The 13,188-nt window shown below is 46.6% G+C and overlaps 1 protein-coding gene across 1 annotated transcript in view; it reads right to left on the bottom strand.

Annotated features, from left to right (window-relative positions):
- Nucleotides 1-13,188, bottom strand: part of CCDC180 (coiled-coil domain containing 180) — a 29,977-nt gene that overhangs the window by 14,079 nt on the left and 2,710 nt on the right. The window contains exons 3-19 of the mRNA XM_083375023.1: nucleotides 12,248-12,366; nucleotides 10,739-10,926; nucleotides 10,078-10,166; nucleotides 9,376-9,485; nucleotides 8,939-9,067; nucleotides 7,861-7,971; nucleotides 7,412-7,507; nucleotides 6,564-6,727; nucleotides 5,446-5,565; nucleotides 5,182-5,261; nucleotides 4,278-4,366; nucleotides 3,402-3,524; nucleotides 2,528-2,701; nucleotides 1,935-2,050; nucleotides 1,664-1,790; nucleotides 946-997; nucleotides 109-347 (exon numbers count right to left, since the gene is read on the bottom strand). Coding sequence (XP_083231149.1) covers nucleotides 109-347; nucleotides 946-997; nucleotides 1,664-1,790; nucleotides 1,935-2,050; nucleotides 2,528-2,701; nucleotides 3,402-3,524; nucleotides 4,278-4,366; nucleotides 5,182-5,261; nucleotides 5,446-5,565; nucleotides 6,564-6,727; nucleotides 7,412-7,507; nucleotides 7,861-7,971; nucleotides 8,939-9,067; nucleotides 9,376-9,485; nucleotides 10,078-10,166; nucleotides 10,739-10,926; nucleotides 12,248-12,355 — 2,115 coding nt within the window. The 5' untranslated portion in view covers nucleotides 12,356-12,366. The remainder of the gene's footprint in view (nucleotides 1-108; nucleotides 348-945; nucleotides 998-1,663; nucleotides 1,791-1,934; nucleotides 2,051-2,527; nucleotides 2,702-3,401; nucleotides 3,525-4,277; nucleotides 4,367-5,181; nucleotides 5,262-5,445; nucleotides 5,566-6,563; nucleotides 6,728-7,411; nucleotides 7,508-7,860; nucleotides 7,972-8,938; nucleotides 9,068-9,375; nucleotides 9,486-10,077; nucleotides 10,167-10,738; nucleotides 10,927-12,247; nucleotides 12,367-13,188) is intronic.

Genomic DNA, 13,188 nt, shown 5'->3' on the forward strand with positions numbered 1-13,188 from the left:
GGGTTCGGAACAAATTAAATAAATAAACGGGACGGGAACGTCTCCTTGGAATCGACGGGCAAGGAAGCGTGGGGTGTCCGCTCATCCTCCAGGAGAATCCCAGCTCACCAGAGCCGGTTCTGTGGCATCTTCAGTCTTGGGCCCCGAGGCCTTGCCTTCCTCTGATCTTTCTACGTCATCTCCACCAGCGCCGTCCCTGTCGGTCTTGGGAGAAGAGGTCTCCATGTCCTCCTGCTCGGCTTCCTCCTCGGTGTGATCAACTCCTTCCATCTCGTCCAGAGGCAGCCCTTCCTCACTCTCTTTCTCCAAGGAAACCTCCAGAGCCTCTTCGGTCTCCTCCTTTGTTTCTGGTCAAAGCGCACAAGGGGGATTCCAGCCCAGTCAAAGCTCCAGAGGCCTTCCGGCTGCTGCTAAACTACAACTCCCAGCATCCTCTCAGCAGTGGCCAACACACACATGTCGGGTATTTATTTATTTACTTATTTATTTATTTATTTATTCGGTTTATATACCCGCCCTACTCCCGAAGGACTCAGGGCGGTTTTACAAGGCAAAATTTAAAAAACAATACAATATAAAATTAAAATTAAAATTTTAATGGGTAGCCCTCCACTTACGCTCACAACTGAGCCTCAAATTTCGGGCGGCTAAGGGGTTAAGTGCGTTTGGCCCCCGCTTTGCAACCTTTCTTGCCAGAGTGGTCGGCAACCGTGATTGACTGCGGTTGTTAAGTTAGTTGTTAAAATGAATCTGGCTTTCCCCCCCCCCCCCCACTGACTTTGCTTGTCAGGAGGCTGAAGGAGGGGATCACGTGACCCCAGGACTCTGCCACTGTCACTTAACGACCAAGATGGTCAGCGTTAGAAATTCTGGTCCCGATTCCAGTTAGTAAGTCGGGGACTTACCTTGTTTTTGGAAAAGGACTTTATAGGAAGCAGTCCTTACCTCCTTCTTCCTTTCCTTCTTCACCTGAGCCTCCTGGCTTCCTTAATGTCTTCTAAAAAAATAATAATGGAGAAAATAAAAGGGGAGGGGGCGAGAGAAAGGGAGTCACCTCTTTGAAAAACCACAACTGTTTCCCCGCAAGGTTAGCAAAGGAACAATTAAGAGGAGGTCCGCCGTGGCTTTCAATAAATGGCCGATGCGCCCATCGAGCGATACCGATGGAATTCATCAGTCCCAGGGTTAGGGTAAAGAGACTGGAACGATCTGCTTAGACTAGGATGGCAAAGCAGGCCTTAGTTTGTAATTTTGCACTTGTGGTTGGGGAACCGCAGTTCAAACGCATTTGTTAAAATGTTCGTCCCTCCCAAGTCCCTTTCAACTTTTGTTATTCTGTATTCTGCTCTTTCTGTCCTCTAAACCAGAGGTCCCCAACCTTTCGGGCACCAGGGACCGGTTATGTGGAGAGTTAGGTTTTTCCGTGGACTGGAGGGTGTGTGGTTTTGTATGCTGCCTGCATCCCACGGATGGGACTTTGCTTGTTTGTGAGGACCGGTTGCTGGCATGCCACGGACCGGTACTGGTCCACGGACCGGGGGTTGGGGACCCCTGCTCGAAACCAGGATTTGGGTTGGGTTGGGTTCACCCACTGTACAAAGCAGGGCACAGTTGGGCTAAGCTTCACGCGTGTCGTTATGAACAGATCTGTTTTCCTGCCTACCCCTTTGTAGCTGCCCAGGACGTAAAAATAGCGACTGACGGTTGCACTGTAGGAAAGTAGTTGATGCCGAACATGGCCTGGGTAAGCCATCACTTTGGACAAGAGATCTTGATGGAAGACTGTGTACCTTGAGAAAATAAAAACAGCAGAATGAACCTTTCCTTCCTCCAAACTGTCCCAACGACAACATTAGTGGCAGAATGAGCCTTCCGCCATTCTCCGGCCTACGGGCCCAAATCCCTCCCAGCGACTCAGGCAGGCCTTCACGTACCCATTGCGAATGATGTCCAAGGCACCATAAACCTTCTCGAGATAAGCTTTCAGTTTTTCATCGGTGCTTTGCATCCTGAGTTTGTCCACCGCTATATCCAGATTCATTTCCCTTAGCTGGTTGCGCACACAGAAAACAAAGAGGCGTAATAACAATAACAATAACAACAACAAAAAGAGCTGCACGTTAGAATGATTTTAGCTGACGTACGGTGGGAGCGCGCTGTAATAATCAGCCTGCAAATAAATGTTCTTCTAAACGTTCTTCGCAATAATTCTAAAGTTGGCCGTTTGGCATTTCGCCCTCCCACCCCTCAAAACAAAGCCCCATAATCCAATGCCTTTGTTCAAAAGCAGATCACCCCAAAATAAATTTGGTTCTTTTTGCATCCTCCAAAAAGAGGAGAGAGAGAGAGAGAGAGAGCGTTCTGCATCTTCTAGAGAATTTTCAAATTAGACAGAAAGGAGGGCAGAAAAATTGCTCCCTGGAGATCCAATCCAATTTCTGTAGAGTCTGCAAAAAGAAAAGTTGTAGAATCTCCTCCTGGACACACACACACACACAAACACAAACACTTGGACCAGTGCTCTGACCTTGTTCATATTTTCGTGCTTGCACCGACAGTCGTTTAAAGCTTTCTGAAGATCGTTCTCCTGTTGGGTGAGTTTCTGCTGGTGGACATCAAAGAGGCCCAAGACCTCTTGGAAGTACTGATAGAGGTGCCTGCAGTTGATTTCTGTATTTTTAGCCAGGTGTTCCAAGTCAGCCTGGAACAATCGGGAAGAAGAAGAAGAAAAGATCCGCGTAAGCGATGGGAAAGGAGACGGTCCTGAGCAGGGAAACCCAAGAGAGGAGGAAAAAAGCTGAATCTAAACAAACAAACAAAGTGGCCCAAGGAAAGACATTTTCTCCCAGTTTTTAAAAATTTTATGATGATCCAGCCTTTATTATTTTTATAACGGCAGTGAACGTAAGTAAGGTGCCTTCCTCCTCTTATTTTCTCCACCACAACAACCCTGTGAGGGGGCCTGGACTGAGAGAGAGAAGGGGACTGGCCCAAGGTCACCAAGGTGGCTTTCGTGGCTAAGGCAGGGCTAGAGGTCCCAGTTTCCTGGTGATTGAGCCAAAGTTACCGAGCTGGTTTTCATGGCTAAGGAGGGACTAGAACTCACCGTCTCCTGGTGATTGGCCCAAAGTCACCCAGCTGGCGTTCGTGCCTAAGGCAGGACTAGAATTCCCAGTTCTCTGGTGACTGGCCCAAAGTCACCCAGCTGGCTTTCGTGCCTAAGGCAGGACTAGAACTCACTCTCACCAGGTTTCTAGCCTTGGATTTTAGCCACTAGACCAAACTGGCTCTTTTCCCATTTCTTTTAATGATATTTTTTTTCCATCCCTCCCCCCCAATTTTTCCCTTTCTTTTAATGAACCTTCCTGTCCCACTGATGGGAGAAAGAAGGCTACGCTTACGTCCATCTTCTCTATCTTGACTTCAAATTGAGTCTGCAGCATCCCGATTAACTGATAGAAATTGGGGTTTACAATCTTCTCAGCCTCTTTGGGGCTACAAATCTTCATGTCCGTCAGATTTTGCTAAAGGGAGAGGGGAGGGGGGGGAGAAAAAGGGGAAAAAAAGAAAAAAAAGAACTGGAATTTCTCAGCAGCCAAGGCATCCTAGCTATTTCCATAACACCCCTGGGATCCAGGGGAAAAAAAAGTTCGTGTTTTATTCAAAGGAAGAACGACGGTTGTCTCACATTCACTTAGAACGGAAATAGCCCTAATCGATAAGTTTTAGATTGAGAGCCCGGGTTGTCCTCGGCTTACGACGGTTCATTTAGTGACAGTCCGAAGTTACGACGGCACTGGGGAAAAAGGGGGCCGTTCTTCACACTTACGACCGTCGCAAGCCTCCCCACGGTCGCGTGATCAAAATTCAGACTCTTGGCAATTGACTCGTATTTATGACGGCTGCAGTGTCCCGTGGGGGGGGGGGGCGCACGTGATCCACCTTTTGTGACCTTCTGACCAAGCCAGGTCAACAGGGAAGCCGGATTCCCTTAACGACCGTTGTGACTAACTTAACCGCTGCAGGGATTCGCTGTACGACGGTGGCTTGGAAGGTTATCAAAATTCACTTAATCTCACTTAGCCGCAAACATTTGTGGGGTTATATAGGCTGAGAGCTACCTGCATACTAAGCAATGGGGGTAAGAGAGTTTTATTCTCTCTCTAATAATCCCAAGGGGGAAGAGGTCTTCCCTTCAGGTAAATGAAAGACCTTAGGCCCATTTTCCTTTCTCTTTTTAAAAGGGACAAGATCGGCAAGGCATAGGGAAAGCTCACCTTGCATTCCTGGAGTTTTTCCAAACACTCCTGACAGACCCTCTCGTACTGGAGGCGAATTCTCATCATGGACTGGACGTTGTGAGTGTCTTCAGGCGAGACAGGAAGGAAGGGAGGGAGGGAGGAAGGGAAGGAGGGAAGGAGGGAGGGAGGAAGGGAAGGAAGAAAGGAAGGAGGAAGGGAAGGAGGGAGCAAAGAAAGGAGGGAGGGGGAAGGAAGGAAGGAAGGAAGGAAGGAAGGAAGGAAGGAAGGAAGGAAGGAAAGGAAGGAAGGAGGGAGGGAGGGAAGGAGGGAGCAAAGAAAGGAGGGAGGGGGAAGGAAGGAAGGAAGGAAGGAAGGAAGGAAGGAAGGAAGGAAGGAAAGGAAGGAAGGAGGGAGGGAAGGAGGGAGCAAAGAAAGGAGGGAGGGGGAAGGAAGGAAGGAAGGAAGGAGGGAGGGAGGGAAGGAAGGAAGGAGGGAGGGAAGGAGGGAGCAAAGAAAGGAGGGAGGAGGAAGGAAGGAAGGAGGGAGGGAAGAAGGGAAGGAAGGAGGGAGGGAGCAAAGTAAGGAGGGAGGGAGGGAAGGGAGGAAGGAAGGAAGGAAAAAAGGGAGGGAGAGAGAATAAGAGGGAAGGAAGCAGGGAAAGAAGGAAGGAAACAAGAGAGAAAGAGTGACTTTGGGAAAGCCTTTTTAAAGCCTAGGCTACTGGCGGGCAGTGCAATATGCCGGTAGCGGTGCTGACTTACAAGAAAGGAAGCTCAAGTCTCAGCTCCATGGGATGTCGTCAACTCTTTCTTCTCTGCCCAGCCTACCACACAGGGCTGTTGTTTTAGGGAAGGAATCAGGGAAGCCCCCTGGTTGGGGGATACAAACCGTCTTGTGGTCGTCCTTATCATTGCGATCGCCAGAGGGCGCGGCTCCTTACCTATTCGCTTATTTAAGTCCACCAGGGACTCGTACCATTCGTTGACTTCGGCCTTGGTGTGCTTCAAAGGCAACAAGTAGCTGTGGGGGGCGGGGGGGGGGAAGGAAAAGAAAATGTGTTGACGAGAGGGAGGGCTTCACTGAGCTGGAAACACAAAAGCCTTGGGTGGAAGGGTAAGAGAGCACCCTCGAAAAATGGGGAGAATGGGAGGGTCTGGGCCCCCCTCTAGAAAAGAAGCTGCACCCTGTTTCTAGGTTCGCCTACCCCAGAGAGAATAAATGCTCCCGTCTCTTTTGGGCCAGCGACCTCTGCTCTTCTAGCATGCTCTCCAGTTCCCCTTCCACAGCTTTGGGGTTCTGGATTCCTTCGCTTTCCACAAACTCTCTGCAAGACGGAAAGCAAACTTCAGATGAGATTGAACGAGGAACAGATGATGGTTTGGCTTTCTTTTTTTTATTGAAAAGTTTTTCAATACATTTTATCTTTAACAACCCCTCCCCCCCACCCCCTACCCAACCCTTACCAACCCTCCCCCCTCCCCTTCCCCCCTCCCTGTCCCCGACTTCCCAGAGCTAAATACAAGGTATAAAAGTAGAAACAATCATAAACAACCCAATGCTAACAACAATAAACTATTAAGTCTATAGCACTCTAGCTCATATAAAATGACTACAAGCAATACAAATATCATATCAATACTTATTCAAATGCTAAATGAAACTTTTTAGTCCCATATTTATTCTGGATGTAATCAATCCATTTTTTCCATTCCGTAATATAAAGCAAACTTCAGATGAGATTGAACGAGGAACAGATGATGGTTTGGCTTTCTTAAAAGAGGTAAAGAAGACCCCAATTGGGATGAAGAGTCAGGAGGAGGAGGAGGAGGAGGCGGTTTACTCAAATGTAGCCAACTTTGGGCAAGCCACCCAATGAGGACTTCCTGGAGAAGCCACTGATGCTGGGAAAGAGGGAAGGCCAAAGGAGAAGGGAACGCCGGAGGAGGAGATAGTTAGATAGGGTCATCAACGCAACAAACGTGAATTTGGGCAAACTCCAGGAGACAGTGGAAGACCGGGGGTGGGGGCGGGGTGGGGTGGGGGCTGGCATGTGTGGTCCACGAAATCAGAGTTGGACACAATTTAGCAACTGAACAAGAAGGGGTGTGTGTGTGGAAAACAAGCTGCCTGCCAACGCAGCAAAATCCAAGGATCCGTTTCAAAGTCCGAATCCCCCGTGACCTGGGCCGTGTGTTAAGAGAGATCGCTAGATCCTCCTCTATCCTGGACTGCAGGTCTTGACCTCTGCCACTCGTGGGCTTCGCAAGACCTTCCACAAAGTTTTCCTTGCACCCTGCCCTCTCGCCTCGGCCCATTCCTCACCGGAAGCTGGAAACGATGTGCTGCTTCTGCACGGCTCTCCAAATCTCCTTCCTCTCTTCCAGCTGACGGCGATAAAAGGAATCCCGCTTGAGCTCAGCCTCCATCAGGTTAAGGAACAACCTAGAGATCGCCCTCCGATTGGCCAGGAGAGCTTGGTTGATCATCTAGGGGCAGGTGTGAGACAGCCAGTTAGGTGTATATTTAATTTATTTATTTATTTGTTATTTATTAATAAATTATTTATTTGTATAGGTCGCTTAGGGAGCGTTCCAAGTTACAGCAGGACTGGAAAAAGTGATTTATGGCCATTTTTCACACTTAGGACTGTTGCAGTCACACTTATGACCATTGCAGGCACGTGATCCCCTTTTGCGACCCTCTGACAAGATTCACTTCACAACCGTGTTCCTAATAACAACGGTGGCAGGAAAGGTCGCAAAAGGGGGCCAAACCCGCTTAGCCACCCTCTCGCTAATTTTGGGCTCAGCTATGCTCGTAAGTAGAGGAATACACCCTTGTTTTGGGTTGCAAAAGGGGATCACTTCACACACACACACACACGCACACACACACTCCGGTATGCCACAACCGTCGTAGATACACACCAGTCGCCAAAGCGTCTGAATTTGGTCACATCACCACGGGCTGCTACGACAGTTGTAACTCTGAAAACTTGCCATGCGTCGCTTTTTGTAGTGCCGTTGTTAACTTTGCATGGTCAGTAAAGGAACGATCGGAAGACAACTGTACGATGTTTCAAGTGGTGCTTACTGCAGACACACACACACACACACACACACACACACACACAGACACCACCCCCAAGATCTTAAGAAGGAGGATTCTACCATGGCTTCCTTGTGTATGAATCTGTGGACATCCGAGGATAAGAGATAGGCCAGGTCCTCCAGCATCTTGGTGTATTTGCTCAGTGTGACTGTGATCTGGAAACGCAAGCAATATGACGGAAAAGCAGAGTTGGAAGGGACCTCTTGAGGTCTTCTAGTCCAACCCCCTGCTCAAGCAGGAGACTCTAAAACCTTTACAGAAGAAATGGCCGGCCAATCTTATCTTAACAACCTCCAATGATGGAGCAACGGCAACCTCTGGAGGGAAGCCATTCCACTGATGGATTGGGATTTCCCCCCCCCCCTCTTATTTCTAGATTGTTCCTCCCCTTGACAGATTTCCATCCGTTGCTTCTTGTTCTGCCTTCAGGGGCTTTGGAGACTGGATCAGCTCCCTCTTCTCTGTCTCCTCTTTATATATTTAGCCCTCCTCTTCCGCAGCGACTCACCTGTTCTGCTCGGTCCACCTCGGCCTGGCGTAAAGCTTCATCCATTTCTTGAATCCACTGCCTTCTTTGCTGGGTCTCTTGAAGGAGAAGACCCCACATTTTCTCAAAGTCCTGGAAAGAAGAAATGCGGCGTGACACCCGTTGCATTCACAAGTGACGTCTTTGTAGCCCGGCAGCGTTAACGGCACAAAACATTCTGCGACGAGACTTTGACATAGCTAGTCTCTTTAATTTTCCTCCTCTTTCTCCTTTTATTCTGGAGAAAGACAGGCTTAGGAGGAACATCCGGAATAGTTTTCACTTCAGCTCTCCATGGAAAAATGCCTCTTACCCAGCGACAAGAGAGCCCTCAGCTCGCGACCTCGACTCAGCCCCAAACTTCTGTTTGCTAAGTGAATTTTACCCCCATTTTACAAGCTTTCTTCCCACAACTGTTAAGCGAATCGCTGCCGTTGTTAAATGAGTCACGCAGTTGTGAATGAAGCCGACTTCCAAAGTGGTCACAAAAGGGGGTGACACGATGCCAGGAGACACAGCGAATGTCCTAAACAGGAGTCAGTTGCCAAGCATCTGAATTTCGATCACGTGACCCTGGGGATGCTGCAACGGCCGTGTGAAAAACGGTCCGAAATCTCTTTTTTATCACTGCTGTGAGTAGCTCTGAACGGTCACTAAACAAATCGTTTCAAGTCGAGGATTCCATGTATTGTTTGTCCCAGAAAAGGCAGCAATCAGCAGCTTTATTTATTTATTTTATTTTATTTTAATTCCATTTATATCCCGCCCTTCTCCGAAGACTCAGGGCGGCTTACAAGCTTAGCAGTAGCCTTCATTCTATGTATATGCCTGCTTTATTAGGGCTTTCACACACACACACTCCAAGCGGCATTATTACAAAGTCAGCTTAATTGCCCCCAACAACCCTGCAAGGGACAATTTTTCAGCAGAAAGCTGGAAGAATAACATAAAAAAAATAAAAATAAAAATGGTCTGGATCAAACTGGTTTATTTGCTCCCAAAAGTGGGAAAATGAAGCAGTGGCGACTGAGATTTTCGGAAAAAGGAAGCACCCACTGACCTGTATAGTGTAGGAGATTAAAGTGACGTCACTTTCAGAGGCACGAAAAAAGGATTCAAAAGCCTGATCCGATTCTTCTAACTGGGTCAACAATAATTGCCCAGGCTTCACGTAACGTTCTTCTATTTCCTGAAGCAAAACCAAGTAGGGTTTTGACACATGACAGAGGATTATGACACCATTAGAAGTAGTTCTCAATTTATGACCTCAATTGGGACTGAAATTCTGGCCGTTAAGTAGTTTTGGTCGACCCGACCTGATTTTTCAACCATTTTTTTTTTTACGTCAGTTGTCTAGGTGAATCTTGCGGTTATAAATCCGAATCCACTCATGTGGGCTTTTTTTTTTTGGCCATTTAAAACGACCGGCCATAACTTGAGGACTACCTGTAGAAGGAAAAATAAAAATCTGGCTAGGGCTTAAAACAGCCGCCTCACCTTTCCAACGCGTGCTAGCTCCTGCCTGAATTGTGCCACAGTTTCTTCGTAAGACAACTTTTTGTTCTCGTAGATACGCTCCACGAGACTGCTGGTTCTTTTCTCTGAAACTGGAAGGATGGATTTCAGACACTGATCAGGCTCCTCCTGCTAATGGGCGAAGCCCTGGTTGGTTTAATTATTTGTCTAATTATAAGAGGCTGGATTTGGGGGAAAAAGGCTGTTTCCTGAACTTCTTACCAGCCACAAAAATAGGAAAAAGAGTCAGATTCAAGAGGCAGTTTGGTGTAGTGGTTAAGGCACCAGGCTAGAAACCAGGAGATGGTGAGTTCTAGTCAAGCCTTAGGCACACAAGCCTTTGGGTCAACCACTCGGAGTCTGGGAGTTCTAGTCCTGCCTTAGGCATGAAAGCCAGCTCGGTGACTTTGGGCTACTCCCCCGCAGTCCAACCCACCTCACAGGGTTGCTGTTGTGGGGGAAGTAGGAGGAGGAAAGAGTATTAAGTACTTTCATTACTTTGAGTGATTTATAAAAACAATAAAGGCACGATAAAAACTAAAACTTAAAAAAAAACCGTAAGACTCTTCTCCCATATTCCTAAACATAAACTGGGGTTTTACAGTGATATTACTAAATTAAAAAAAAGAATGTTTCAGTTCACCACACACAGCAATGTCCACAGTTAAAAATGCTGATATTTACTGATGACATCGGCAAGGCCTCTGACTTCCCTCGCGGCAATTACATTCTCACTTTCTTTAGCCTTCACACGTGCCAGAGTCATAGCCTCCCTGCAACAGAAAACGGAAAACTTTCAAATTTAGCCGAGGCATTTCTTAGAAAACACAGGTTACCGTTTTCGGCTTTCCCAGATGGCTTCCCACGAGCAAAATCAAGTAGGCGTAGCTGGATTCCCTTAACAACCTCGTGATTTATAGGTAAAGTCCTCGATGTACGGCCACAATGGAGCCCAAAATTTCTGTTGATAAGTGGGACATTCATTAAGTGACTTTGGTCCCATTTTACGATCTTTTTTTTTTTGCCACAGTTATGTGAATCACTGCCATTATTAAGTTAGGCACACGGTTGTTAAGTGAATCTGGCTTCCCCCATTGGCTTTGCTTGTCAGAAGGTCATAAAAGGAGAAACTGCGACCGTCATAAACATGAGTCAATTGTCAAGCATCCGAATTTTGATCACGTGACCAGGGGGATGCTGCTATGGTCGTTAAGTGTGGAAAACGGTTGTAAGCCACTTTTTTTTATTGCCGTTGTAGCTTCGAACGGTCACTTAATGAACTGTTGTATCTAGAGGACTGTTATGTTAAGTACATAACCACCTCTTTAATATTGTCCTCCCTTACTTGTATTGCACTGGATTTTCAGTGAGCTGATCATTGGGCATTGCCTCGATCCACGTCTGCTGGCGTTCGGACAAGAATCCATAGCTGGTTCTTTTTTCCAAATCCCTCACTAGCGGAATCTTTCCTGGAAGGACTTTGTGCCGGCTGATCTTGCTCCTAGCCCTCCCCAGAGCGTGCACCAGGTTGATCTTGGCAAAGCAAAAGGGAAAGGAAGAAAAATAAAACCGGCTGCGATGACGGTCATGAGGATTATATTTATTTGCCCCCCTCATCTCGCCGTGGGGATACTCTAGGCAGCTCACAACCGTAAACGAAAAACAAAGAAGTAAAAAAAAGGAAATTTAAACAAAACCAAAATAAAATAATCAAACAAACAAGGGGAAAAAAAAGACAAGACATTGACATTTTATTTATACAGGGATAAATTTAATCTTTTTTAAACTTGGTTTTTAACTTTTGTATTTTTGGTTTTTTAATTACCCTGTAAACCGCCCTGATTCCTTCGGGAAAGGGCGGTATATAAATGTAATAAAAATAAATAAATAAATAAATAAATAAATAAATAAGGCTAGTAAAATGGCACAACGGGCCGCTTCGATTAAAGATTATTATTTTTTTTAAAAAAATGACCATTTTTCTTTCTGGGTGGAGAGCACTTTGGGAGATTTTGCTGGATAAAGACAAAAATGAAGTTTTGATTCTGGGATTTGGTGATTCGATTTTGCTACTTCTACAGAAATACTCGGTGTCGTTTCAGTTTTATATGTTTATGTTTTTATTTGCTTATTAAACTCAAGAGCAAAAGGTTCCAGATATTTCTTACAGAAGTAACCTAGTACTCTTGTGTGCATTTGTAGAATGCGAGGGAGGGAGGGAAGAAGGGATAAAATAAAGGAAGAAATAAAGATATACAAAAAAGAAGAGGGAGGGGTAGGAACGACAGGAAGGAAGGGAAGCAGAAAGAAGGAAAGAAGGTGGAAGGAGGGAAGGAAGAAAGGCAGGAAGGAATTCCAGCTAAAAAGGGAGGGGGAAGCAAACTTCTTCCAAATCCCATTGACTAATCCCCCCCCTTTTTTGACCGGGTGGGGGAGAATAAAACATAAGCAGTGAATTGCTCCAATACTGGAAGTTTTTAAGAAGAGACTGGACAGCCATTTGTCTGAAATGGTATAGGGTTTCCTGCCTGAGCAGGGGGTTGGACTAGATGACCTCCAAGGTCCCTTCCAACATTATTCTTATTCTTATTCATATTCTTATTCATACTATTGTTGTTGTTGTTTTGTTGTTTTGTTGTTGTTGTTGTTGTTGTTGTTGTTGTTGTTATTATTATTATTATTATTATTATTATTATTATTATTATTATTATTATTATTATTATTATTATTATTATTTCCATCCCTCATGCCTCCATCCCCTAAAGATAAGAGGGAATTTCACAAATAGGCCACAAAGCTGAGGTGGTGGGAACCATTTCCCCCCCCCCCTTTTCGGCTCCTGCAGTCTTCGCACCTCGTCATCGAAGATCTGCCTGTAGACCTTCCCGCTGGGGAGGACACGTGCAACCCCCACCGTAGAGGCGATGGGAAGCACGTGTGAACTCTTGCTGGATTTGCACATCGCGGGTTTAACTGAAGAAAACGCAAAAGAAAATGGACGGGGTTAGAAACAAATGGATTAAAATATATTTTTTTCTCCCCCCGCCCTGTCAAACCTTCGGCCTTCCCCCCCCCCCCCCGCCGACAGAGCCGACCCACCATCCCCAAGACCACCTCCAACTCGCGAAACCCGCGTCTCCGGTTTCCTTGGTAACAACTCTAGAAGAGGCGGAGAGGCCTCGTCTCGCGAGAACCCGCGGGAATCCCGAGCCGGCTTCCTCGTCCCCTCTCCACCCGTTGCCTGGAGACGCCCGCGGTTGCTAGGGGAGACAGAAAAGAGTGCGAGGATGCTCTCGGCTCCGGCTTGGTCCTTTTTCCGGGCAACAGTCAATAATGCCAGGGATAAATAAACAAATTTATAAAATTTATGGGCCGTCCATCATACCATCTGGTAACCACTGTCCTCCCCCACTCTCCATCCCCTGCATCAAATGCCAAAAATTCAGCATTTTATCCATTTTGGATCATACGTTGCCCAAGGAAAACTACTCCTGCCATTGGATGGGGCAGACAACAGATTATTATCCAGACTAAGGCAGGGGAGGGCTGATTCCAAGTTTGCCAGAGCTCCTGCCCAAGATTTTTCCTTCAAAAGCCAAGATCTGCCCAATCACAGCCCAATGCAAACAAGACATATGTGTACTCACTGACAAGCCAGAACCACTATTTGCATCACATACTATATCAGGGTAATGTTAATTTTGCTGTTGGTGACTCAATGCAAGGGGCATAATTCACCAACCAGGTTAGGGGCCTTATATAAATGCAGCTGAAGGCCAAGCCATCACCTTGGCA

The sequence above is a fragment of the Vipera ursinii genome, assembly GCF_947247035.1.
Source record: "Vipera ursinii genome assembly, chromosome: 16".
Classification (NCBI taxonomy): Eukaryota; Metazoa; Chordata; class Lepidosauria; order Squamata; family Viperidae; genus Vipera; species Vipera ursinii.